The 26,607-nt window shown below is 37.8% G+C and overlaps 1 protein-coding gene across 1 annotated transcript in view; it reads left to right on the forward strand.

Annotated features, from left to right (window-relative positions):
- The window catches only part of LARGE1 (LARGE xylosyl- and glucuronyltransferase 1), a 281,360-nt gene that overhangs the window by 57,828 nt on the left and 196,925 nt on the right, over positions 1 to 26,607 (forward strand). The window contains 1 exon segment of the mRNA XM_050323702.1: positions 25,912 to 26,098. Within this exon segment, the coding sequence (XP_050179659.1) occupies positions 25,993 to 26,098 (106 nt within the window). The 5' untranslated portion in view covers positions 25,912 to 25,992.

A 26,607-nucleotide genomic window follows, 5' to 3' on the forward strand; every position in this document is an offset into this window, starting at 1 on the left:
TGCTCCTTAGACAGGCAGACGACTGCAGCATTTATTCATGTGAATAGACTCTTGGCCAGTCTTGTCATAGTTAAGACACATGCTTTCTATTCAGTAAATCAGTTTGGTCTTGGAGAGTGCATGAAACTTGTTTCTACTTTCTTGAAGACTGAAACATCATCAACTCTAGGTGAATTATATAAATGCTGATAATCTGATCAAGGCATTAGCAGTTTCCCTCTTTAGTTTCAGTGGATCAAAACTGGAATTTGAATTGTAGTTTTATTCTAAATGAACTTGTTTCTTAGTATCAGAACCGATAAGACACTGTAGAAAATGAAGAAAATAAAATTCTGGGCCTGCTGCAAATCAAGATTCTGAAGGAAGGACCCAGCTCATTATCTCTACCTAATGCTTAGAGATACAGGGTTGAATGTACCTGCTTCTAACTGCTGTTCTAGAATTGACAACTGTGTTAGCAAGGCTGAGGTTGAGGTTTGCAATCCATAAGAAAAAAAAATGCAAATTTCAAACTCTACTATAACATGGTTGTAAAAAAATATGTATAATGTCGAAGTGGTTTGGGGGTAAACCATGATGTGATTTGTGTCTTCTTCCCCAAGCAGTTCTCACACTCTCCTTCCCTGCACCTCATTTTTTTTTCCTCACCCTCTTTAACTTGGCATTACTACAGGAGTGGAATTTTCTCAGTGGTAAAAAAGCATTTTCTCAAGGACTGGTCTCGATCTGTAGTTGCATTGTTGGAAAGTACAGCTGTATAAAGCCAGATCTAGTGTATTTACAGGCTTGTTTTGCTGATCCTTGGGAAGTTCTACTCTCATTTCAGAGATACGTAAAGGACTTCACTGACAATAGGAAATACTGAGCCTTTTATTTAAGTAGGAGATGGAGAAAACCCATACACAGTTTTATTTACAGGTTCAAGGCCAAAACTCTGAACTGTGTTGACAAGCTCTGTGAGGTAGTTGCTTTTCCCACTGAAAGGTAGAAATGGCCATAGCAGACAAACTGCATCAATTTGAAAATGCAAGGTTATGGACCTCACATGGAAAATGCACTGTTTAGTAAAATGGTTTGGTATTTCTCCAGGGCATAGACTCCAAGTACAAATGTTACAGTGCCTGTGTTCTTGCATGTTGTAAGATCATCCCCATTCAGCACACACCAGTGATGTGACAATATGCCCCACAGTATGCACTTCATGGTTCATACTCCTTGTCTCATTGTGGAATACAGAAACAGGGTTTTCCAGTTTGTTTCAGGTGCAGATCTATTCCCTTGACAAAGAAGGACAGACAGCTCCATCCATGCCTGAAGTACTTTGTTTAATATATCGTCTCTCCAAGACACATTTTGAAAGGGTGCAGCCTTAAATACGGTGCTGTCAAGGAGAGTTATGGCTACAACTTTTATTACTGCTACTTGCAAGAGCAAAGAGATAAAGCACAGGAAACATGCAATAATGATGGACATATTCTTCTGACACACACTACTGCAGCTGCAGTTGCTGATTTTTTGTTAGTGGAAGATGCTGCCCAGAATGTATAGGCATATCATAGTCAAAGGGCTCATGTAAGGAATAATGCCATTGGAAAGTTTTGTTTAAAAGAAAGGGGGGAAAAAAAAGTCTTAGCAGCTGTTGGAATGATGTCTTTGCAGCAATTACTGAACTGGGCTGGAAATGAGCCAAAAAACTGAGCTAAAAATATTTGTATGCAGTTACCAGCCTTTTTTTAATCACAGTGATCTGACTTCAGTAGCCAAGGAAGTGTCAGCAATGCTTTGGTATCTCCACGATGGTTGCACTGTTTCTGCCATCTCACTCAAAACACCAGACAACATCTCCCTGAAGCTACCAGTGGCAAAATGCACCATCTTCTCAGCACATAGAGCTTGTGTGGAGAAGAGAGATGTCAGGTCTTTTCTGCTCAATGCAGGCAGCTGCCTGGTGATCCCACTGCACTTGGCATAATGGGAGACATGGTACTGCAAGTGTAAACAACTGCCTGTAGTACACATTTCTCTTCCCATCACTTAAAAAATAGTTTGGAATGAATTAAAAATAACTGTCTGGAATTCTGTGGTACTAGCTGGGGCTATTTTAATGTCCATGGTAAACATGATGCAGCCAGCTTTCAGAAAATACAGATCTTGCAAGTTATCCTTATAATGTATAACTGTAGAGACTATTAGATGTGAAGTTCCAAAACTTAATGTTGACTCTTGTCACCATCATAACACAGTTTTAAGTCCACTCTTTGAGATTGTTACCATACAACCGTCTTGCATAAACGTTATACAGAAGCTGAACATAACTACGAGCACTGTGAAAGAGTATGATATTCCTTCCTTTGCTTAGGCTAGAAAGAACTGAAGTTTGAATAAGGAATGCAGGAGCTACATGTGGATGGCAGAACACAGGGAGATATTGTTATACAATTTCTATAACATTAAAAGAGTCTTCTATGCGCCACTGTTGCCAAAGATTTCACCACTGATATGAGGAATAGTTAATCCTTTAACTCTGTGTAAGAATAACAAATTCACTGGTCTATTCCAGTGTATTCTTCCACTATGCAGTGCAACTATGTCTATCGCAGTGAAGGCAACTAGAATGGGATCATTATGGCTCTGGTCTGTCAGTTCTTCTCCGTTCCCAGAGAGCTGAGCTGCCTTTGATAACGATTTCTTATTTGCTGGGAGATCACAGAAGACTGACTGCTTGAAAAGTCCTTCTGTCACTGCTCTATCTAGCTGCAGTGCTTGTGTGTCATGCCTAGGCTGTCCTTGCCCCTCAGTCTCTGTACCTAAGTGGAAGTCCTGGCAAAGGGCTCGAGTATTTGTCGAGCCTCTTTCAGTATCATACTCCTCTTCAGTTCCTTCTCCATTTTCCCTTATTGCTCTCTCACCTGTCTTTCCTTGCACCACAGGAGTTAGGAGACTCCAAGAATGTTTTATTATGTTGAAAAAGGAGAAGGAAAAAGGAAAAAAAAAAGGTTGAGTATAAAGTTGTTCTCAAGCTTTTTCAGTAATTTTCTAACCTTTAAATTACGTAACTGCTTGCTAAGGTACCCAATTTTCCTTTGAGTTTTCATGCTGATTTCTCAGTGATGCTTTGTAAATGAACTATGTTACGTTTTAATACTTACATGTATGATTCTCTCCAATAAATTTAATTTTGATTCAAAAGAAAGTATGCGGAGGTCAAAGAAGTACAAACTCAAAGTGATCATGGATAGGGCTTAGGCTCGACATTTCATGACCACAGTTCAGGTTTGGTGGCTTAGCATGTTATTACAGGTGCTAGTTTTCTTCTGTCATCAGTGATGCAGGAGTTTTCCTTTGCAGAAAGTGCTGATTTTCTCGCACTTGTTTTTTGCCTGTCAGGCATGTGAGTTTAACTAAAAGGGGCTTGATTTTCATGGAATATTGAATTCTACTTTATGAAAGCGGGGCCTCTCACTAGGATGTCTCAAATTAGATGCTCACAAGCAATGATTCAAAAAGCTTTGTCACCTTAGGAACTGTTTATCACTCTATTATGGAACGAAGTAGCAGAGAATATTGAAAGTTAAACAGAGGTATGCTAGTTTAGGTATAACACTTGAAGAAACACATACAGTTCCTGCTTACAGAGAGTCTGTGCCATGCCATTCATCATTACACAGCCATTTTCATGGATGTTAAAAGTCTAACCATTTTTTGAGATGAAGACAAAATAAACAGGCTTAAAACCACAAGTAGCATGAATAGGTAGAAGTTTTAAAAAATGAAGAGTATTTGAAATGGCTCAGTAAGTGCTATCAGGAGAACTCTGGAATAATCACAGCATAAGAAGCAAAAAGAAATTACTTATATTCATAGGCACTGTTGCTGTGTAATTATCAAAAGGCTGAGTCAAAACTGAGCAAGTGTGTAAAAAATTCAGCATGTGTCAGGAAATATTTCCTAGCTAATAAATAACATGGCAAAAATCTTCCCCTGAAGAAATTAACAGCTCCTTTGCATATCTGAATGGTACGTAATGGGAATAAGTGAATACAGAGTCAGCAATTGTGTGAGGAAAGAAACCACATTACTCCTTTTATTTTTGGCTGTGCCTGAGGTCAGAAGTTCTTTTGTTCTTTCTTTACCTCCCATCAGAGCAAACATAGTCTGCTTCTTTTCTCTTAAGACTCTTTTTTTTCCCCGTCCAACTTTTTTTTTTTTTTTTTTTTAACCAAAATAAAAACGTCTGCCTGTATTGCAAACTGACTGTGTTGGCTCGTTATTATTATTTTCAACACTTGCATGTTAATGAAATGTTGCCTTATCCTCCATCGTAATACTTTTCAAAGGAAAAAACCTTCTTTAAAGAGGCAGAGTAGTGAGGCTGTAATTTATTGAGTTAAAACTTCAAACAGTAATGCTTAATGTGCATGTTGTTAAAGCACTAACCATGCATCAAGAGTTTACAGCATATAAGTCTACTTATGTAGTAACATGCTTTATTTATCAGTGCTCCCACGACTTTGCATCCTAGAGCTGTGTGGAAAATTGACTCCTTTTGTTTTGCCCTTCAGCTTTCAAGCTCTTTGGGGCCAGTGTTATTGTTTGCTTAAAAGTCGTTACTGCTCCATCAAATGCAATGGAGAATTCATCCAATCGCTGTAGGTGCTTACAGAAAGAAAAAGTTAAATAATATCACTGAGTGCATATGTGATGCCATGTTTGTAAGCGTGGTCCCTTCTGTGCAGTGTATGAACTGGAAGGGTGAGCAAAAATGTTTCTTGGATCACTGTTAACCGGTGTCTGAACTGTAACAAGTGAGTGGCTGCTTCACGGTTGTCACTCTGTTGTTTACCATGACCGTATGGAATTTCACAGTGACAGCAGGGGTAGGGCTTGGATCTCATGCATCCCAAATTTCAGCCTGTTGCCACTGGAGAAAGGACTCTACCTGTTTTTCGTATTCATGTGTGGGGCTCCACTAGAGGAAACTACCACGTGTGAGAAAAGGGAATTGATTACTGCATTACTACCGATAATAACAATACCTTTTATTGGCCTTTGTTGACTGTACAACATTTAGTTGCTGTATCCTTTCCCAGTCATTCATTTTATAAAAGACATCAAGAAAAGGCTCACATGACAAGGGTGTTGGTACTCGAGTGACACGTAGTTAATTTTTCCTGTTTATCTACAGATTTCTGTAATTATTAAAATCCCAGCATGTAAGATGCTTAGGGATAGTTATTTGATTGTGTGGCATATGTTTTCACATGAGACTGTGCAGTGAGCGTGCATCTGTGAATGGGATCATAGCATTCAGCATTCCCAAGCATGTTGGCTTGTGCAGCAAGGGACAGTACTAAGCTTATTGCTGTGAACTAAGCATCGTATGACTTTTTTTAGTGACCTGTCCTGGGAGCACAAGTGACCACAGGTTAGCAACTAGTGTAACAAAATGTAATGTGGAAGGTCTGTGAAGAGAAAGGTGATTTTACTTTAACAAAACACATTTTTCTTTCTCACACCTACTCTTTCACTGATTTCACTTTCTTACATATCCAGAAGCGCCAAGACGTGTGGCCAAGTGATGGTGCTAGGATTACTTACGGTGACAGGAACTGTAAAAGATGCTGGCAATTAAGTCCTCATCATATCTACTGGGTTTTTTTCTTGATTGGTGATCATATGGGGGTTTTTTGACTGTATCTTTTATACTCTTAGGAGTTGGTAGTGATTGCAATCTTAGCCTTTTCATTCTGTACCATCACTGTAAGTCAACAGGCAACATTACTGATTCCTCTCTCCACTTCTGCCACCTCGACTGGCTGGTTTATAGCTCTAATCCTGTTCTTTATCTCCCTGTCACCTTCTCTTAATTATTTAATTTTGCTCTTTATTTTACAGAACGAGACCTCTAGAGAAACCACATACAGAAGTGCAGTTGATAACTGGTGTATTTGGGGGTGCCCATCAACATGTGGTATCTCTTAACTGGTTCTTTGACTGCTGCATTTGGTCCTTTCAAAATGCATACATTTCCATTCATACTGCATTCAAACTATTCTTCATAGTCCTGTTACAGATCTCTACACATTAAGTTGATTGATGGGATGAAAAAACATCCTTTGCGAAAGTACAAGCGAGCTGTATAATCCCTGTAATCTCTCTAGTCTTGAGAAGAAGAGATATATTGTAAAAGCTGAAGGTATACACTCTGTTTTGTTCTATCACAGCCTAAGAAATCACTGGTCTTCCCCATCTTCCCCTTCTCCACTGTCTTTCCTCTGGTTAGAAAATGCTACTTTAATAGCGTGGAGCATCCAATGGTCTGACAAGTCCATGTTGCCTTATAATAAGCACTGCACTTGAAGAAATTCTTGTATTATGCTTTCTGAGTTTATCTTAGAATTGGAGAATGGCCTGGTTTGGAGGGGACCTTAAAGATGATCTGTTTTGAACCCCCCTGCCATGGGCAGGGACACCTTTCACTAAACCAGATTGCTCAAAGCCCCATCCAACCTGGCCTCGAACACTTCCAGAGATGGAGCATCCACAACTTCTCTGGGCAACATTTTCCAGTACCTCACCACCCTCACAGTAAAAAAACCCTTCCTAATATTTAATCTAAACCTACTCTCTCTCAGTTTGAAGCCATTCCCCCGTGTCCTGTCACTCCAAGCCTTTGTAAACAGTCTCACTCCATTTTCCTTGTAGGCTCCCTTCAGGTACTGGAAGGCTGCAATTAGGTGACCCTAAAGCCTTCTCTTTTCCAGGCTGAACAAACCCAGTTCTCTCAGCCTCTCCTCACTGGAGAGGTGCTCCACTCCTCTAATCATCTTGGTGACCCTCCTCTGGACTCACTCCAACACATCAATGTCCTTCCCATGCTGGGAACCCCAGAACTGGATGCAGAGCCCCAGGTGGGGTCTCACCAGAGCAGAGCAGAGGTGCAGAATCACCTTCCTCACCCTGCAGCCCACACTGCTTTTGATACAGCCCAGGATGCAATTGGCTTTCTGGCCTTTTTCTGGTCATTTATTAGTTTTATTATTAAATCTTTGCCTGAAAAATGGGACTTCTGTGCTCCTTATGAAAGCATCCTGAACTAAGAAAAAAAATCAGAAGATACTGACTTCATTGGCTTACATTGTAAATAAGTGGTCTAGGAGACAGAGTGTGTGTATATTACATAATAAGCAGAATAGATAATGTTTTCTATGGGAAAAAATACTTTTTCTTGTGAAGAGGTTGGAGAATGTTTAATTTTCCTAAGAGGCATTATCAGAGCTAGAAATGTGAGTTGGAATACCTATTCTGCAATAACAGCTAATATTTTATAGAGGATTTTTTTTTCTTGGTAATATATGGGAGTGATAGCAAATTATGTTTCTTTTCTGTTTTCAGAATCTTGTATATTATGATTAGCTTTTGCTTTTCCAGGGCTAAGATCACAGCTAGTGAGTGATGAAGCAACCTTTCTTTTGTTTGAGCTCAGGTGGGGAAAAGGTCTTTCATTTCCTTTCCCAAAATCTTGGTATTTGCCAAACAATATGGAGATGATTCAAAGTGATGTGTAAAAAAGCCACTAAAATTAAAATAAAATGGTAAAAGATATTTTTAATGCTTCTACAAGCCCTGTCTTCTTTTTACTGAGAGAAGGGGTGACTTGACCTTTCCCTTCTGGGGCCTATTTTTGCATTATAATGTAGGTCATAACTTCTTAAAACCTACATATTTGAAGCTAGTTGCTAATTCTATCTATATTAATTTTAATTCTGAATTTGAGACATTGTAAGACCTTGTTTTACAGAAGTCTTGAGTACATATAACTTCTGTGAAAGTCTAAATCTAGAACTTGTGACCTTTAATACAAAATGGGCATTTTTATTCGTAAAATCAGAGAATAGCCTGGGTCAGAAGGGGCTTAAAAGGTCATTTGGCCCAATCTTTTGTGGAAAAGGTAGCCTAGATGAGATTATCTAGTACTGTGTCCAGTTGTGCCTTGTGAAATCTTCACAAAAGTGGGTTTATTAAAAGGTAGACATCCCAGAATGTTGCCTCAGATTTTTAAAAAGAGATATTTGATTTTGGACTTCAGACAGTATTTGCCTCTAGATTGCAATCTAGAAGCAAAAAAAACCACCTTTGTAAAAATAGTTCAATTTGCACCTAAGCTATAATTATCACCTCCTGTTTCTGCAAAGCCGAAGAATGACAAAAAAATGAATAGGCCTTTTTTAAGGTATTGTATTTTAGGTATTTGATAAAGGATAATGAGAACACTGTCTTCAATAAATAACTAACAGTCTGTCTTACATAATTTGAATCTAGGTTTCTGTCTTCTATTTCTTTATTTTACATTTTGTTTTTCCTGCTGCCTTCCTGGAAAGCAATAGGGTATGCCTCAGCCATTGCTTTGTATCTGTGGAGGATTTGGAAGTGAATGATGCTCCCATAGGTTCAGATGATAATTTCATGCTGCCTAAATGTGAGAATTATGAGGATCTAAACTAATAATTGTAGTGTCAGACTTAAGTCTGTGAAAAGTATGAACTAAGTTAGTGTGTAAAGATGTCTCTTTGATTTGCAGTCACCAGGTAACAAGGAAAGCAATGATTTTTAACAATGTGAGGCCATTACAGAAACTATTTTTTGACTTGGCAGCAGCTCGGAAGGTCATTCATATCAGCTTTGTTAGAGTGCTTGTTCCTTTTGCCATCAGCCTATTTGGGTATTGAAAGATAGTGCTGACTGTTTTCTAGTGTTTTATTTGCAAAACACCATTCAGGCTATGATCTCCCTTTTTCTGATTTTCTGCAGAGCAAAGTCAAATGCTGTCTCAGGAAGAGTGATGTTAGCTTGAGTGTTCACGACTGAACACGGCACTGCTTTTTCCCTTTGTGACCACAGTCTGATGTCACAGCTCCATTGCTGTGTCCTAAAAACATGAGTCTTTTAACTAAGTAAGATAATCTAGGTGTGTATTTTTCTAAGACCTAGATTGTGAAAATCAGCTCCATAACTCATAAAAAGGATCATCTGCTTCCATGTCTGTAAAGCAAAAATGTAAATCCAAATTGTTTTGGGTTAGTTCTCTAAATTCTTCATGCGCATAAACATGAAACACCTGCTTGTGTTCCTATTCATTCACAGGTGACCAGTGTTTGATGCAGCCACATCAAACTGGAAGGAAAGAGCAAGATTATTATTGTAATATCAGTTTTAAAATACTGCAAGAATGCACATTGTCAGTGGAAAGGATATGAGTAGGGTAGGCAGGCAAAATCAAGGTCTGCATTGGCATCTATGTAACACTGAGTTGGGATGGACAAGAAGAGGTCAGATCTGCATGTTCCTTAGGGTAGAGGCTGCCTAGCCAGTAGCTCTGAGCTGTCTGTCCCCCAACACAGGAAGAACTTATCTCTTTCGCTTTGTGAATAGTGTCTTTTTTTTTTTTTTTTTTAAGGTTAGTGTTTTTGTGTGGGATGGATTCTGACCAGTTCATTAAAAATTAAGTTTATCCCTCAATACATCTGTAAACCATCGTGAAAATTGTCATTTCTTTTGGAAATGATGTTTTATTTATTTGCCAGAGCTGTAATTCAGCACTAAATAATGGGCACGTGCCAGATTACAGGGCTGTAAAATAGACTTCTGAAAAGAGCCTTAGACCCTCCTATGTTTTAAAATGCTCGAGAAGGAAAAAAGCTGTAGTACCTCTTTCTGTGTGACACTGAGAACTTCCTAAAAAATTATCCTAAAATAATAATCTCTTCAAAATAGTGACATGCAAAAAACCCCGAAGAATTGTCTCCTGATTTGTTAATTTTTCAGTCTATGTGGTGTCCAGTTGTGCTGCTGAAGAATGTGTTGGTAGGTGAGAGAGCCTGAGCCTGTAGGTTCTCTTAGGTGTTGAACTGGGAGAGAGCATCATGGCATGAAGGGTTCTGTGGTAATAATGCTTTTAAAGAGGAATAGCTTGCCATTAAGGTGGTGGACTTGGTCTTCAGAATCCGTTTTTAAGGTCACCTTTCAGACTTAGATTATAGACAAGGCACATCAGTCTGCCTTGTTACTCTGTGCTATGGAAATACAGGGTTTTTGCTTTCTGGATACTTTTAGATCGAAGGTCCATAGGCGCAAGAACTTCCTCTGTTTGCACACCGCTTATCAGATATGACCTTCCCATGCCAAAGCCCATAGGCATAGTCGCACAAGGAGAAGTTCCTGCACTGTGAAGAGGAAAAAAGTAGAAATCTGGCCATTTTGACAGCGAGTAAGTTTTTGTTTGCGTAGCATTACTGTTATTTGCTCTACGTGCAAATAATACTCATTCCTAGGATTCGGTAGGACATTTTTTTTTCCACTGCCTGGCTACTGTATGTTTTTTTCTGCAACTGGCAAAGTGTTTGTCGTTACATTTTATTGCCTGCCGTCGTCAGGGATTAATTCGTGTTCTGTCGCCTCGCTTTCCTCTCGGGGCCGTGGTGCCAAAGGGATGCGACACCTGCTGTCCCACCGCGGCATTGCGGCTGACGAATGCCGGCACTTCATGGAATTACGCCGCTGACTTTCGAATGGAGCACCCTTTTAGTTGAAACTCATTTATTTTCTTGCAAGCGTTTAGGGCTGCACCATCAGGATGCGTAATTTCAGTCTGTCTGAGTTAAAAAAAATTTCTCTGAAGCGCTGAAAGTTGGAATACATCTAATTCATTGCTACCTTTGAGGAATTAACTGCTTAGAATTTTAGATTTGAAGGAAAAAAGTGTTGATGTTAAATAAGTAATTTATCTTTACCTCCTTTGCCTACTGTAAATGCAAACGCAGGAAAATGCCCCAAATAAGCTACCTTTATCAGGTACCTAATTAGCTGAGCTGTTATGCTTCAACATATGACAGGTTATGAATGGGATGATGAAAAAGGGAAATCTTTTATAGCCTAATTTTTAGATGAAGAAAAAACTTGCATTTGATCACAGCTGTTGATTTTCCTGACAGCACCACAGCCTGTTCTCAGCCTTGTTCCTCATTAATACAGCCATATGAAACTGGTTGGTTTCTTTTTTTTTTTCACTTCACCTCATAATTTTTGTGGCTTCAGCTTTTTCTGCAGCTTGATGTGGTACAGCTTTGTCCATGCTAACAAATACTGAGGCCCAGCAGGAGTGGATTTTTAGAGTGAAATAGGCAGTGCAGAGGACCAGATACACAGGCTGCATTCATTCAAGGTTTTTACAGTAGTGTAGTTACAGTCTTGTCCCAGCAGCTGAGCATCCGTAGCATCCTTTGGCATACACTCTGAAATGCATCTTCTGGTTTTGTTTCATCCTAAGGGTATCCAGTTTGTCCCCTCTCAGACTCCTCAATCATGTAGCTCACTCTAGAATAAGAAGGAATGCTTGGGGAGGTTGTGTCAAAATTCCTCTTCTGAATTAAAATGCTGATGTAAACTCACTCATTGAATTCTTTGTCAGTTGTAGCTGAAACTGCCTGTTTCCATGCTTTTTTCTACATTGATTCACCGAAAGGAATAGAGATTGAGTTTCTGAGACATATGTCATGGTAGCTGTAGGGTTTCAGTTGATAATGTTACTGCTATTAGCATGCTGATTGAACTTTTTTCCCCACAAACTTTAGAATTTTTATATCTCCAAGTTGCTCATATTACTCACACAGCAAAACAATTTTAGATGTTCTTATCCAAAATCTCTTAACCTCACAGATGGCAATAAAACCTAAACAGAAAATCCAGCACGTCATTATGAAAACAAACAAACAAACAACCTGAAAGAATATACACAAAATGTGTAGATCTGATTCATTAATCTTTGTTAGTGACACTTAGACAATATTATTGAGCTACTGTGGTAAAATATTAATGAGGATTGAGGTATTGCTTAGATGAGATTTTTACTGCAGTTAGGCTTTTTGGCTGCTTCTCGTAACTTTACCACTGACCTGCTGTGCAACCAATTTTCCTTAAATTCCTAAATTTTTTAACTTGACCAGGACTCCCAAAGATATGTAAATATTATGATATTTAATCAGTGTTTGATCATATCACTGAATATAGCTCTGAAGATGACAAAAAATACCTAGAGATGTATTGCACATTCAGCATTATGTCTTCTGAACCGTTTTTAGACACTAAGAAAATGTGATTCAACCCTTAAAGTTTTTCTTTCGTTTCTACTACTGGCTTATAATATTCATCTGAGAAGGTCTTAACGTGGATTCTTACTTCTAGGTGAATACTTGGTAAGGTCTTCTCAACAGTTAAAATATTGAAGGATTCTCTATCTTGATCAGTTACAAACTACTTCAGGCATCTGTTTATTAAAATTTATAAACAGTTTGTCACCACAGTGTGTGTTTAGAATAGACAGTGTGATACAGCAGGCAGGCTGCCTGAATCTCAGGCTGAAACTCAGAAATTCCAAAAGTTGTGTGATAACAGCCTGAAGTGTGATGAGTATCCAGTAATGGTTTGCCTTCTCTTCCAACAGATAGGTGCATTTCCAACAACGCCTACAAACAGTAGTGTTAACCCTTGCGATATCCTCAGAAGCCATGAGGAGGTGACACTTTATATCAAGTCCAGTTCCTCAAGTTCTAATAAAATTTCAGCTTTCATTTTAAAAGAGGAAAACTTCTAGATTTTCACAGTTGCAAGTGTAATTTGAGATATGAACTTTCAAAGGCTTTCCAACCTGAAGGTGCTATTTAAGAAAATGAGAAGAGCAGCCTCTTCTTACCCTGCTCTGATGGTGGGACCTCTCTTTTCGATTCTGAGACACCGGAGGTTGTCAGGCTGCTAATGCATGTTGTTAAAATGGCCACTTAGGCAGAAATAAGACATATTATCCTAGTTTAAGGGACAATTTACAGGAACACCGTTTTCTCTAGCAGATTTTTCACGGTACTATACTTTTTAATAGTCTTTAGCCCTGCTATCCAATTATCCAAAGCTTCAATTTCTGATTTAAAATGGTACTTTTTGTCGCTTTTAGTATTCAGTCTTTACCTGTAGAGATGACATAATTTTAAGGTCAGCTGTAACAATATTAACGGATTTCTTTAACCTATTGAAATCTGTTAAAATGTAAAATATTCTTCCAACTGCTGTATGTGACTAGAAACTAATACATTTCACAAATTTTCGAATGTGAAACATTACTCCATATTCTTACACAATGCTAAAAGAGTACATTAACTTTACAAAATACAAACAATTAACATCCATATTAGCATTTAATCAAGTTGAAACCTTTCAGGAATAAATTTACTTTTTTTTAAAAGGATATCTTAGTTTAGAGAAATTGAATCCAATGAAAATGATTTTGCATGATGCCACTGAAATACAAAGTCAGCGGTATGCATTTTAGAGGTAATGCATATTACTGACAGAAGCCCCTTCATATTTTTTTTCTGCTTTCAAAGGATATTTTTTATGTTGGATAATAGAAACTATCATGGTCAAAGAATCAGCCACTTAGGTACTAATTTACCCCATAACTACAGAATTATGTTTAAATATCAGCAAATGTAAGATCATGCTATTCTTGAGTACAGCACATTGTTGGCATATTATAGAAATAGCCATACATCACACTATAAGTCTGTTCCTCATCTCCAGCTTTGTCATTCTTGACACGCTCAAAACATGCATTTGAACTGTCTTCACCTGATGTACCAGAGCACCTTCTAATAACAGAACACCTTTTAAGTTTCTTTTAATAGCACAGTATAAAAAATATTGTCACTACAAGACATTTCCATAAAACAAGGCAGACAAAATAGGTCTTACAATTTTGAAACTTCAGTGACAAATAAGGAAAAGTAATTGAAACTTTAACTTCGGAACTTTCTAAGTTGCCTGTAAAATGCATGCAACATATATTTTACCAGCAATTAGTGGTGAAAAAGTGCTCTGATTTTCTGTTAACTTGTGTATCCCAAAGCTGACGTTAGTACTGTGTCCTGCAAATGACGACATATTATCAAAGTTCAAACCATTTGATTTGTCTGTGTTCTCTAAATTTTCAAAAATTTTTAAAGGAGTTTCTTAATTATATTGGAAATAAGGATTTAACTTTTCTTTCAGCTGTGCAGTAATATATAATCACTGCATTTATTTTATATATCCAGTAGTTCTAATCCACATCAGCCAAAAACCCACAAAGACACCCAAACCCTTTACAGTCTTGTTTTTAAAAAAATCTTTTTTATCAATTGAAAGAGTAGTTAACATAAGCTTGGCAATATGTTGTCCTACCAAGCTGTATCCTCATAACTCTGGGTGAATCTTGGAAAAACAATATTATGTAATTTGTTGTCAAAATCAACCTGTCTGTATGAATCACTATGGCTAATAATAATAATAATGTGGTGCATTTTTGATAATACTATGGACTACTTTTGTTGCCCTTCAAATAACTGCATTGTTATGTCCTATATTTTTGCATCTCCTAGCAACAACAAAAAGTTTCAAAAAGTTTTATTTTTAGAAGTGTGCTAGAGTTGTTTTTACAATCCTTATATTATCATGCTGTCTCACTGACAGTTCCCCATGAGCAACTGAGAAAACTCTTCTGCATAAAAGGCAGTGATCTTTAGTGATTATTGCTACCTCTTACAATATGTATTGAGGTATATCTCATCTTGTTGGTGAAACATTGGCCTTGGGGTCAGTATCATGATCCCAGTCTCTGTACAGTTATAACTGAATTGACCTCATTTAGCTTATGATCATTATATCTGCTGTGTAATCTGCAGTTTACATGGCCCATGGATTCTAAATATTGTGTCCCATAGGGCTCATGATACAAGAACAGGGTAGACCATTTGTAGATAACAAAACAGACATTATAACAATGACATTTATACTGCCAAAGGCATTGCCTCCAGGGAACACATCCTGATCCGCAGGCCAAAAGGTGGAGAATGGCTGTCACTGACAGCGCTTGGCCCCTGTGGAGCAGACTGGCTGCATCTGTGTTGCATAATATGCTCTGCTTATATCCCAAGTCATTGATATTTTGCTTTCTTTATATGAATCCACAAAACTGCCACAGTTCACCCAAGTCATACCATGATGCAGAGAGGTATATGTTGTATTTCTCGAGGCATTGCATGATGGCAGTGCCTGAAGGCAACAAACCTGCTGAGGCAGTACTGGGGGATTGTTACAGTGCGCAGGGAGCAATCTCATCCGTGCTGTCTGTAGGGAATGGTCCCTACAGGAAATCTTCTTCAAAACTTCCCCTGGTTCTGTGTCAGAAGGACCTACCTGTCTCACCCTGAAAGACAGCCCAGGAGCTAAGAGATGCATGGAGAACCATAGCAAATCACAGATCTGGAACGAGTAAGGGAGCAAAGTTATTAAAGTATCAGTACACATGGGGTTATTTTAATTTCAATTCTCTTGCTTAGACAACCTTTTTAAAAAAATATGGTTCAAATGTATTATTTTGATTTTGGTATCAGTTGAAGTTACGTTTATATATGTGTGTGTGTATGTAAATTTTTTGTATAAAGACATATTTAAGGATTTTTTGTTTTTAAGCTGTTTAAATCTAGTATGCAGAAAGATTAAAAAATTGGTCTTCAGTATTGAAAGCTCAGGTACCTTTCAGAATTTCCACTGAAGGTATGAATATTCATAATAAAACTTTCAGTCATTCCTTCTTGATTGTCTCACTCTGTCAAAATACTTTCATCCAGTAAACAACCATCTCAAAACTTGAGACTGAGGATCTCCTTCACCTTAATTCTTCTCTGAGACTCTTACCCAGTGTTTGTTCTGCTCTCATAAGACTCCTTGTTGAAGTTATTAGAGGGTAGCTTTACTTCTGCTCTAGATTTTTATTAATGATTGCCAGACACAAGAAGAGTCAAACTGTCTTAAAAGATACTAGAATATAGAAGCAGTTAGAGATGTTCATCCTCTTTCTTTCTCTCCCCTCATCTCTACCAGCCAGTGCAAAAGCATGGTCTTGTCTTATGTAACATGACCATGACTGCACGATCCTCTACATCCTTTGATGATCCTCAGCATCATCATTATTCTCTTTTCCTTTTGCTAGAAAAGATCTGGCAGCCTCCCCTCTGCCCTGAAAATTATGAATTATAATCAAATTTAAAGTGGAAGTGTTAATTATGTACATTTGAATAAGGTCATTCTTTTCAGTATATTCATTTTCTTTACAAGAGACCTACTAAATATTTTATATTTGTTATTTCTGCACCTTCATCTAATTGTGGAATTATAGGAACTTCCGAGAACAATGATGAGATGATAATGAGATCAGTAAGAGATTACAAAGACTAAAGTTCTCATGCAGAGATACAATGAAATACTCAGTGAAAATCACTGCAATTTGAGGAAATGGAGAGAACATCAGAACACATAGCCCTCTTGCCCTTTTTCTCCAGGCAAACCACCCTCCCTCAGATGATAGTTTTTAAATTAAGAGTAAAGAGCTATCCAAGTTGTAGATTGGTTTGAAAGAGCAGTATTCAACCTGCATTGAGCAGAGGGTTGGACTAGATGACCTCCAGAGGTCCCTTCCAACCTGAATTAGTCTATGATTCTGTTGAAATGCTAACTCCACACATGGAAAAGTCAGATTCTTTAACAAGTGTTTTTTGCCAGTGTCTCCTCTTGAGGCTAGTTTGTACAGCTTTGTTGATCTTTGATAACACCTTTCATACTGCTTTTGTAATTGTCTTAAAACTATGTGCCATTCTTGTCAAATACCCACACTAATCTGTGTAGTATAAGAAACCATAAGAAACCTGTGTTTATAAATTCCAGTTTATCAAGCCCTTTTTCAGTGTTCCAGTGTTCAAGAATATGTCCTATGGGAAATGACTTAAATTGACAGCTGCCTTTCCTACTTAAAAAAGTGTCTGGCACCAAATTATTCTGCAAAAGCTTTGCTTCTGCGTCAGGTAAAATGGAATGTGGGGTGTAAGCACCTTTCCCATCAATTTGTATAGAACCCACTCAGCTTTGGGAAAGCCTACAAAAGTGATTAGTCCTTGTAGCCTGCTTGGATGGTATAATATTTAAGAACAGGTAAATACTGAACCTTGAAACACAGGGATTTCAGCAGGACACTTACTAAAAAAAAAAGTTGCTCACAACTATTTGATGTTTGCTGTTTGATGTTCTGCAGTAGCATCAAGGAACTATTGAGATTGTATAGTATGCTTAGTAAAGTGGCACTCTAACCACAGTGACAGATTTGTCTTCTGCTTTTGATCATGACCACATATATAGCATTACACTTTATTTGCGGACTCCTTGATTATTCAAATAGGAAATTACCTCTCATTCTGGGACTTTTCATTGCAACATTTGTTTTATTTTTATATAAATCTCATAAAAATATTTGTAGCTTTAGTAATATTTAGGCAGTATGTACTAAGGAGGTGAGAACTTCAGTGCTTATATAAAAAATTCAACTTCTTTTCATTGAGTATGAGAGATTTTGTGTTTTTTGTGAATTGAGGCATGTTGAATTGATCTTAGTGAAGCTATATTGATTTATACTAGCTAAAAAGTTTAACCTGGGGTTCTCTGTGTGTTTCATAATCATTCATGCATAACGGAATAAATGTTAGTTTTGAACTTTTGAGGATTTAAGTTGAATAACCACTGTATATTTTATGACTGGGTGCAAAATTGTAGAATCATGAATCATGGAATTGCATTTGGAAGGGACCTTTGGAGATTGTCTAGTACAACACCTTGCTCAAAGCAAGGTCAACTAAAGCAGGTTGCTCAAGGCCATGTCCAGTTGGGTTTTGAATGTCTCCAAGGATAAAGGCTCTGCAGTCTCTCTGGCTGTGTCCTTTCACTGGGGAGCACAGACCTGGACACAGCACTCCAGGCGTTTCTCGCCACTGATGAATAGAGGGGAAGGATCCTAAGGGGAGCCCAGTGTGTTTCTGCTGCTCTCACATACAGGTCAATTCCTCTTCCTTTTCTTCTTGCCTAGTCCTTCCTAAAAAACCTGTATCCCTCCATTACCTGACTGCAGCAAGCAGGTATCTTCTGTCCACATCACTCAAATGTAATTTACTTGCCTGCCCATTCCAGTACTGTCTCATTTGCTGGTGGGTTTTCTTCTCCCTCCTCATTGCTCACAATTTAGTTCCTCAACAGTTTGGCCTCAGTCTATTAAAAAAGAAACTTTTGCCCCATGTGGTTAGATAGATCCTTTCTCTTGGTGGCAGACCTCCATTCTCAGAGAGGGTTCCATGATTATGAAATCAAAATATCTATTGCCAGTACCAACTGTGCAACTGATTTTTGACCAACAGGATCTATGCACTCCTCAGCCTCTTCCTTCTTACTTTTAGAGTTAATGAGAGACCTACCTTGGCCCATTTATGTCTCTTTTTATTTATTTATTTATATTTATTTAATTTAATAAAAAATATTTGTTAATGGACAATTTGTAGGTACAATGCAAACTTCTGTTTCCATCTGACAAGCTGCTGGAAATGTGTTAAAAATCCCCATGTAAAACTAATTTGTAATTTGAGATCTATGTAGTAAAATTAAAAATGAGGGTTTTTTTTTGTTGTGCCTTTTTTATTTCTTATAATAGGACTTTGCTTCATAGAGAGACTTGAATTCTTTTGTTAGGGAGGAACATTTCAAGCAATAATTGTTTTCTCCTGAGCGAAACTTTCTAATGAATCTTTAATCAATTTCCTCGTTAGAGCAGCTTTATACATAGAGGATTCTAATGAAGGTAAACACTGCTTTTGAGTAATCATCCAAGAACTTTAGCTGAGAAGCGAAGTATTAGCATCAAAATTCTGGAGAGGGGTTATGTGTGTTGCAAATAGTGCCCTACTTCTGATTTAAAGACCATTTTGTTTTCTGTGTGGTTGTGTGCACACAAAACTTAAGAAAGAAAATAAGGCGGGGAGAGCAGTGATGCACCAACATACTGATGTTTTCTTCCAGCTGAGAACGGATAGCATGGTACTTTTTCTTTTTCCTCCTACCACAAGTTCAGGTGAAGAGGCCTGGGCTTGGAAAGATGTGGAGGTTTGTCATTTTTATAAGTCTGAAATTCATGTATGTAATAAGTCTGAATTTCATATACGTAATAGTGTGGTGTGAGTGTAAACTGTGATTCTGAAGGAGAGCTGCTTTTCTATTGAAAGATTCTGTATCACAGGTATCAGGATACTGATGATTGGCCATGATCTTCAGTATGTTCATAATTCAATGACACTGGGATCTCAAATTCTAAAGTATTCTTAATATGTATATAGTGTCTTGTTAGACTTCTGCCATATACAATCCAAGTCAGGGTCTGTTTCTCTATCTTCAAACTGTGCAGAGTCCTTAGATGAGTTGGGGAGTCAGGAAATACTGATGCTGAGAAAGCAGAGTGAAAGTAGAGTTTGGAGAACTCCTAAAGAAAGCAGGTCAGTAGCTGCTTTGAAATAAGTACCATTTTTTTGGTTGCAAATGAAGTGTGACTAACAGGCAAGACTGATCTTTCTGTCGTGATTTTGCTGCTGCTCTCTCTTCTCAACTAATGGATTTCCCCCCCTCATATTAATAGTGACATTTTAGTGGAGGCTTAGGAAAATATTCTTGTCCTGTTATCTTAAATTGTCTTATTCCTTAACAATAATTTTTGAAGTTGCAGGCCTTCATTCTTTTGAATAACCTAGGCTTGAAAGGGAAAAGGAATGCCTTTAGAGGTGTATATATAAATATATATAAAGGAATATATGGAAATAAAAAAGAAAAAATGTGAAAGCATATTATTTATTTACTTCTTTTCATCTGTGACTTCTCTCCATCATGATAGATTCTTTTCCTGTGGTGGTGGTGGTGCTTACAACTGGAACCTTCTAGAAAAATTGATTAACAGGAGGATCCTAATAGAATTTTCCTTGAGCCACAGCACGTACTGAGTGAAGATATAAAAGAATGTGTCAGTCCTGTGTGCCCTCAGAGCAGTTAGCACAGTTCCAAGGCAGAACTCATTTGTGCTGTCAACGTACTGGCTATTTTCTCTCTTTCAGATAGGACTATTTTCTTGTAACTGGTTGAGAAAGAGTGAATTTGGTAGCATTTAAAAACTCTGCTGTCATCTTTTCCTTTAAAGTGGCTTCACAGAACTTCTAAAGTGGATGCTGGGTTTGAGTTTACTCCAAATCTTTCTTTAAAGTCATGATGTTATAGGATTAAGAACTTTGGGGGGACATTCTCCAGTGGTAAGAAAATTCAGAGTTTGGGAGCAAAAGGAGCATTACAATTGTTTCTGTAGCATGTTCTTCCATCTGGGAGAAGAAAAAGAGGTTGATGAGAGAAGAGGTGGCATTTTCCTTCAAAATGCTATTTCTGTTCTAAGAATTTGTGAAAGGGAATATATTAACTATCCTGGTTTTGACCGGAATAGATTTAATTTTCTTTCTAGTATCTGGAACGGTATTGTGGTTTGGATTTAGCATGAGAATAATGTTGATAACACCAACTGATTTTTGGTTGTTGCTAAGTTGTGCTTACTCAGAATCAAGACCTTTTAAGTTTCATGCTCTGCCAATGAGGAGCTGCATGAGGAGCTGGGAGGGAGCGTGGCAGCTGACCCAAAGGCCAAGGAGATATTCCATACCATATGGCATCGTGCCCAGTATATAAACTAGGGGAGTTACCTGGAAAGGGCTGACTGCTACCTGGGAATGGGCTGGGCATTGGTCAGCAGGTGGTGAGCAGCTGTATTGTGCATCATTGTTTTTTCTTGGGTTTTAATCCCCTCTCTGTCTCCTTTCCATGCAGTTACTGTTGTTGTTGTAATGATGATAATAATAACATTTTACCCAATTTCAATTATCAAATTAATTATTTATATAATTATTCGAATATTGTTTAACTCACAATTAATTAATTAAACTATTAAATTATTTACTGTTTCTCTCTCAGCCCATGAGTTTTACCTTTTTCCAATTCCCCTCCCCATCCCACTGGAAGGAGGTAGGGGGAGGGATCAAATGACTGTGTTGTACTTAATTGCTGACTGGGGTTAAACCATGAAAATTGACAGCGAGATGTTTATTTAAATAAAGATTTACCATTTAATAGTTTCATATTGTATTTCATAATCTTAGGGTTATTCTACACCCTTCCTTTATGGTACCAAACTTTTCTTTAATATGACAAAAAGCAGTCTGTCACATGACAACCAACTTCCATAATGGGAAGACTGCAAAGCTGCAAGATAAAATCTTACTGTCAAGGAGTAAACTCATTATAACCCCTCATTAGCAACATCTAAAGAAAACCAGAAAAATACAGATACTGCTTTTTACTTTATATTATTTATATTCTGAGTCTGGCAAAAACCTGTGAAAAATCTCTCATAAGGGACAAATGTTACAGTGACACAGAGCCAAGGGAAAAGCTTTACAGTAGAAATTGTTCATTGACTCTGTGACTGCAAGTGTGGAAGAGCAGAAAGAATTAAATAACATTAATTTAAGAAACAACAACAACAAAGCCAAGGCACAGAATTGGTGTATAAACAGCTTTAACTGTATATATTCATTTCCAGTGGCTCTGAAAACAAATGGAAGATTACTAGGATCAGATTAACTGTAACAAATGCAAGGAAATGTATGAAGCTGTTAGAAAAGCTTTTTATAGTAGAGCAGTTAAATCTAGTTAATTGTGTTTGATTTTTGTTTTCATAATTACTTCCATTGTTTTACTGAACTCCTGCTGAATGTCTGACATAGTTTAGCTGTTGTGCCGTAATTAAAAAAATAAACATATAGAAACTGAATACTAATGTGATTAGTGTTGTGTTACATGCTTTAATATATGTGCTGCTCATACTGGTTGAGAGCTGCTTCACGCTTAGCTGAGGAGATAATACGTGATTTAAAACAAAGAAGCAGCTCTGCTAAGTTAGTGTAGTTAATGGAAGCATTTGACTCTATGTGAAGGTAACAAAGGTCATTCTGTTCATATAAGGAGGTCCTGAGCAAGGTCACATGTCATAAGAAGATCAAGAGTAAGTCTTTGCAATGAGAAACCCAAATTATTTTAATTCCCACTGTAAATCTCACATAGGTATTGTCCAAGCTAGTAGCCTTTTGTAGCACTGTGGGCAGTAGTCAGGGGTGAGCTGGCTTGAGGTTGCAGCATAAATGTCTGTTGAACTGCTCCTGTGCAGTAGGTTTTATAGATCTTGAACTGGTGTATTGTAGAAGCGTAGAGCATTTGACATACTGACAGCAAAACATAACATGCATGATGTTCATACAGGTAGCTTTTGTGGGTCTTGCTTACTGAATCAGATTTCTAAACTGTAATTATATGATGCACTTGGAGCACAATTGAAGGCAAGGTAGAGCAGTGCCTTGGAATGCATGCACATTCCTGTATCTGTCACACAGGCAGAAAATCTGATTGTATCCGGAGGAGTGTAACTGAGACCATGTTTTAAACTGCAAACAAAACCATTCCCTTTCACTCTGGGACTAATTTTGATCTCCCTTGCTTTGAGATAAACCCAATAAAGATGGTTAAAGATGCAGATGCTCATTGTGGCTCAGTGAGATGTATCTGAAAATGCTAACACTGGCCAACAGATAAAGAAGCAGCATGGGCTATTTTTTGATCAGAGTATCACACCTAAGTCCTGTACTTAAATGGGCCAGTTATTCCTTCATACTTTTTTTTTTTCTGATGTATTTCATACTTTGTATTTCTGAGTACAGGTACTCATTTAGCACAGTTGTTGAGACTGAAAATTATCAGGAGGAACACCACATGGGTTTGTGTAAATGAAGTGAACCATTTTACAGTGTTTGCTATTACTGAAAAGATGAATATACCTAGCAATGTCACACCCAAAGTAGCTTAATTTTTACCCTGTACCATGAAACTGCATTCTAATACCTTTTAGGCAGGTGACAGTCTGGTTTAGTAGGGTTGTGCTTGAAAAGCAGTGGATACTGTAGGAGCAGCCTGAAAGGCAGTGGCAACCTCTTATGTCAGAAATGTGCTATCCTATTTTGTGCTCGGCCCTGGCTCCAGCCAGTGGTTGTCAATTATTTTCTTTTCATGCCAGATGTCAGTCTGGCACCTGTTGAATTGAAAGGAAAACCAAGTCAAAGAACTGCAATGCCTTCTTTCAATTTATTTTACCATGGCATATTAGGTAAAATTCTTTCTGAATAAAAACCAATAGTGAATACATGATTGAGTCCACAGCTCTTCCTTTAAGCTAAGCATCTTCATTACCATTCATGGACCTTTTATATAATTGCTTGTGTAGGGGCTGCACATGATGCATCATCTAATTTGGAAAAGAGTACTCAGCAGGTGTGGTGATTTTATACACTAAAAATGAATATTTAAGACCCAAGGGAAGCTATTCACAACTTTGGGGAGGTGGGGAGATGGTAGAAGCTTCATTTAAAATAGTTTATGGCTCTTTTAAAGCACTAATAAAAGAAGTATCTCAACATTTCCTAGGGTGATTCATCACAGGCTGACTTGTCTGTTTAGGATTTTCCCAAATGTCTTTCTAGTTAGATAAAAGATGCACATGAATGTGCAAAATGATTTGTCTGTTTTGTCTGAATGATGACAGTTTGCAGAAAACTGAATTTGCCACATTCCTAGTTTTCCTTCATAGCTGAATTGGGTGTTAAATGTTGCTCCTTATACCTTTTTGATTTGTCAGAGTACTTTGCATTCATAGGGCAGAAAAGCTGGATTCCATCCTCCACATCAACCTGTTGGGGAACTTAACTTGTATGGATATTTAAAAGAATATATAGGAAAAACCAAATTATTTCCTAAAAAGGCCACCCCAGGATGAAGTAATCCACTACCAGCGCTATAACCCCAGGCCTCAGAGTCTGGTTACGGTTACATCAGAAACTTGTATCAGTGTACTTGTAACAGCATGATTTCAGAAACATGCAGTGTTGACTCTTACTTTGTTACCTGTGGGTTTTACAGTGTCATTGATAGGAGCAGTATGCAGCCAGTGCACGTTGAGTTACAAGATGTGGCTATTGGCAAATGACCGTGCTTGGGAGTTCGTCTTTTCAAAGGTTTATTTTTCCATGCACGGACTGATGTCAGTGGTGCGTACCATGACACTAAAGGAAAAATAAATAAATAAATTAAAGATTTCCTACCTAACATAAGTGATTCTGTGCACTTTATACTAGATATGCATATAAACACAGAAGCCAGGGAAATTATCAGTGGTTTTCAAGCAGGCATGTAAGGGACTCTCTTTAGAGTAGTTGTACAAGATATGTGATATAAGGAAAAGAAATGGAATGTAATCATTATCCAAATACAGTGAATAAAGATAAGAGTTCTCCACAATTTATCTACCAAATGTGTGTCTCTGTCTAACACTGAGTGACTCTAATACCACAGTTGTTAATATTAAGTCTGTCCACATATTTTGTGCAAAATCTCTGTGGTGAGGCATTCATTGCGTTGAAAAGCTGACACAATGGAATGCTTTTTGTGCTGGCTCTGGACAAATTATAGTCCATTTTATCAGTTCCAAGGTCAGAGTACTATCATGCCTCTTTAACTGTAGAGTAGTAAAGTGGGCTCTATTGAATGTTCAAGCAACAGCTGTAAGTGTGCCTGATTACTGCAGTCAGGTATCTCCAGTATCAAAGGTTTTTGTCTGAACCCATTTCTCTTGTCTCCAATTCTCATTTTTGCTGTAATTTAATCTCAGAATTGACTTTCACTGCAATGTATTTGGAGCTGTAGAGATCAGACATACTTTCAAGACACACGGCAGCCATTGTTAATATGTCACTGTAGAAATGCTTTCTTTGCTTGTTTTGACTCTAGTGCTAGTTTAAGCATAAGTCAAAGGGCACTGTTATTAAACACCTTGTACTGCCAGAATCTGTGGTTTTTTCCCTATAATTTTTGTGGACCAGTTCTATTTTTAGAATTGAAAAACTTAAGCCCTTTCACACAAAACCTGAACTAGATTTTCATGGACTTAATATCTCTGTTTCCCTCTCCAACTTGTTTTTCCTTCCCTTTCAAACAAAACTGCAATCAATATGAAACATTATTTTTATACCCTGCATGCCTGCACTGGTGTGGGAATATTCATTTTCCTGTGAATAAAAATCATCATATTGTTTTGTCATTTTGGCCTCTCTGAAATGCAGAACAATTATTTCAAATTAAGATCAGAATTATTTTTTCCCTAATAAAAAAAGTGTTACTCACCAGAATCTGCTCCTTTTTTCGTGGCATACAGCCTAAAGCTCCTGATATCCCCTTTGTGATTAACCATGTTTCCTTGCCCATTTTGCACTTTCTCTTTTCCCCTTTAATATAGCAGTTCATCAGCCTTGGTTTTTGATGTGCAAAGTGGGTCATTTTAATAACATCCCTCTACCCTCAAACTTTGCCTTTCCTTTTCTGGTTCACTCTCTTGAATTCATGACCAACTGTACAGCCAGCTTATTGATTCAGTAGTGTGACTTTTGCTCTTTGGGAGCAGGGGAAGAAATATGGGTGCCTTTCTCTTATCTGCCCTGGAACCCCAGCACACATGGGCGTCAAAGAGCCCAGAGTTCCTGTAGAGTAAAATGAGGGCAAAACCACAAATAAAGGTGATGTCTCTTGGTAAGGTGGAGCTTAGTGTGTATTTAGGTGATATGATGTGTTTCATTGGCTTACTGTCTTAGTCTGACTTCTGAAACTTGCGTTATTATTAAGTAGCTTGTGGATAATTTTGAGAATTGCCATTGCAGTTGCAGTAACGCTATTTTTAGCCTTGTTCTTTTAACTCTTTAGGAATGCTGGCATAGTCTATAACTTTCTGTAGAGGGATAAGCTGTTGAAATATTTTTTTCCTTTCCTTTTCAGGGAGTAATATGTGGGAGGCTGTGGACTATTTGCTTCCGACATAGGAACAACTTTGGGTTTGGAATCTGCACTCCTGAGAGAATGCTGGGAATCTGCAGAGGGCGACGGAAATTCTTGGCTGCCTCTCTGACCGTCCTTTTTGTCCCAGCTATTACATGGATTTATCTGTTTGCTGGGAGTTTTGAAGGTAGGAGAGGAATAATGGCTGAGGAGGGGTGGTGGGCTGTTGAATGATTTGTATCTGGGCAGACAAATGCAGATCAGTCATCAGTGATTTTATTTAAATAAATCTCATTTGACTTGTGTATGAAATAGTTCCCAAGGTGCAGATTTCAACAAAGGGCCTTCCTTACCATGTTCTCACTGCTGAGGTTGAGTTAATTACTGGCAATGGTTATTTAATTTTCTACTCATCTCTGAACTTTGAAAAAGTGCAACAACCCCTCCACCCCACCACTTTACTCATTTCTTCTCTGTATTTTCTAATTTTTAAAAGTTGATCTATCCTATGCCTTGTAAGTTTTTACTTTTAATTAAAATTAACATCTCATTTCAGATGTGCCCAACACAGAAAATCAATGAATACCTATATGAAATTTCTTTATATAAAATTAGTTTGAATCCACATCCATGTAAGTGGCAGTGGGTTTCTATAGGAGGAATATATTTCTGTCCCCTTCTTTCTTGAGGTGGAAA

The sequence above is a fragment of the Myiozetetes cayanensis genome, unplaced genomic scaffold (assembly GCF_022539395.1).
Source record: "Myiozetetes cayanensis isolate MyiCay16 unplaced genomic scaffold, myiCay2020 scf3, whole genome shotgun sequence".
Taxonomy (NCBI): domain Eukaryota; kingdom Metazoa; phylum Chordata; class Aves; order Passeriformes; family Tyrannidae; genus Myiozetetes; species Myiozetetes cayanensis.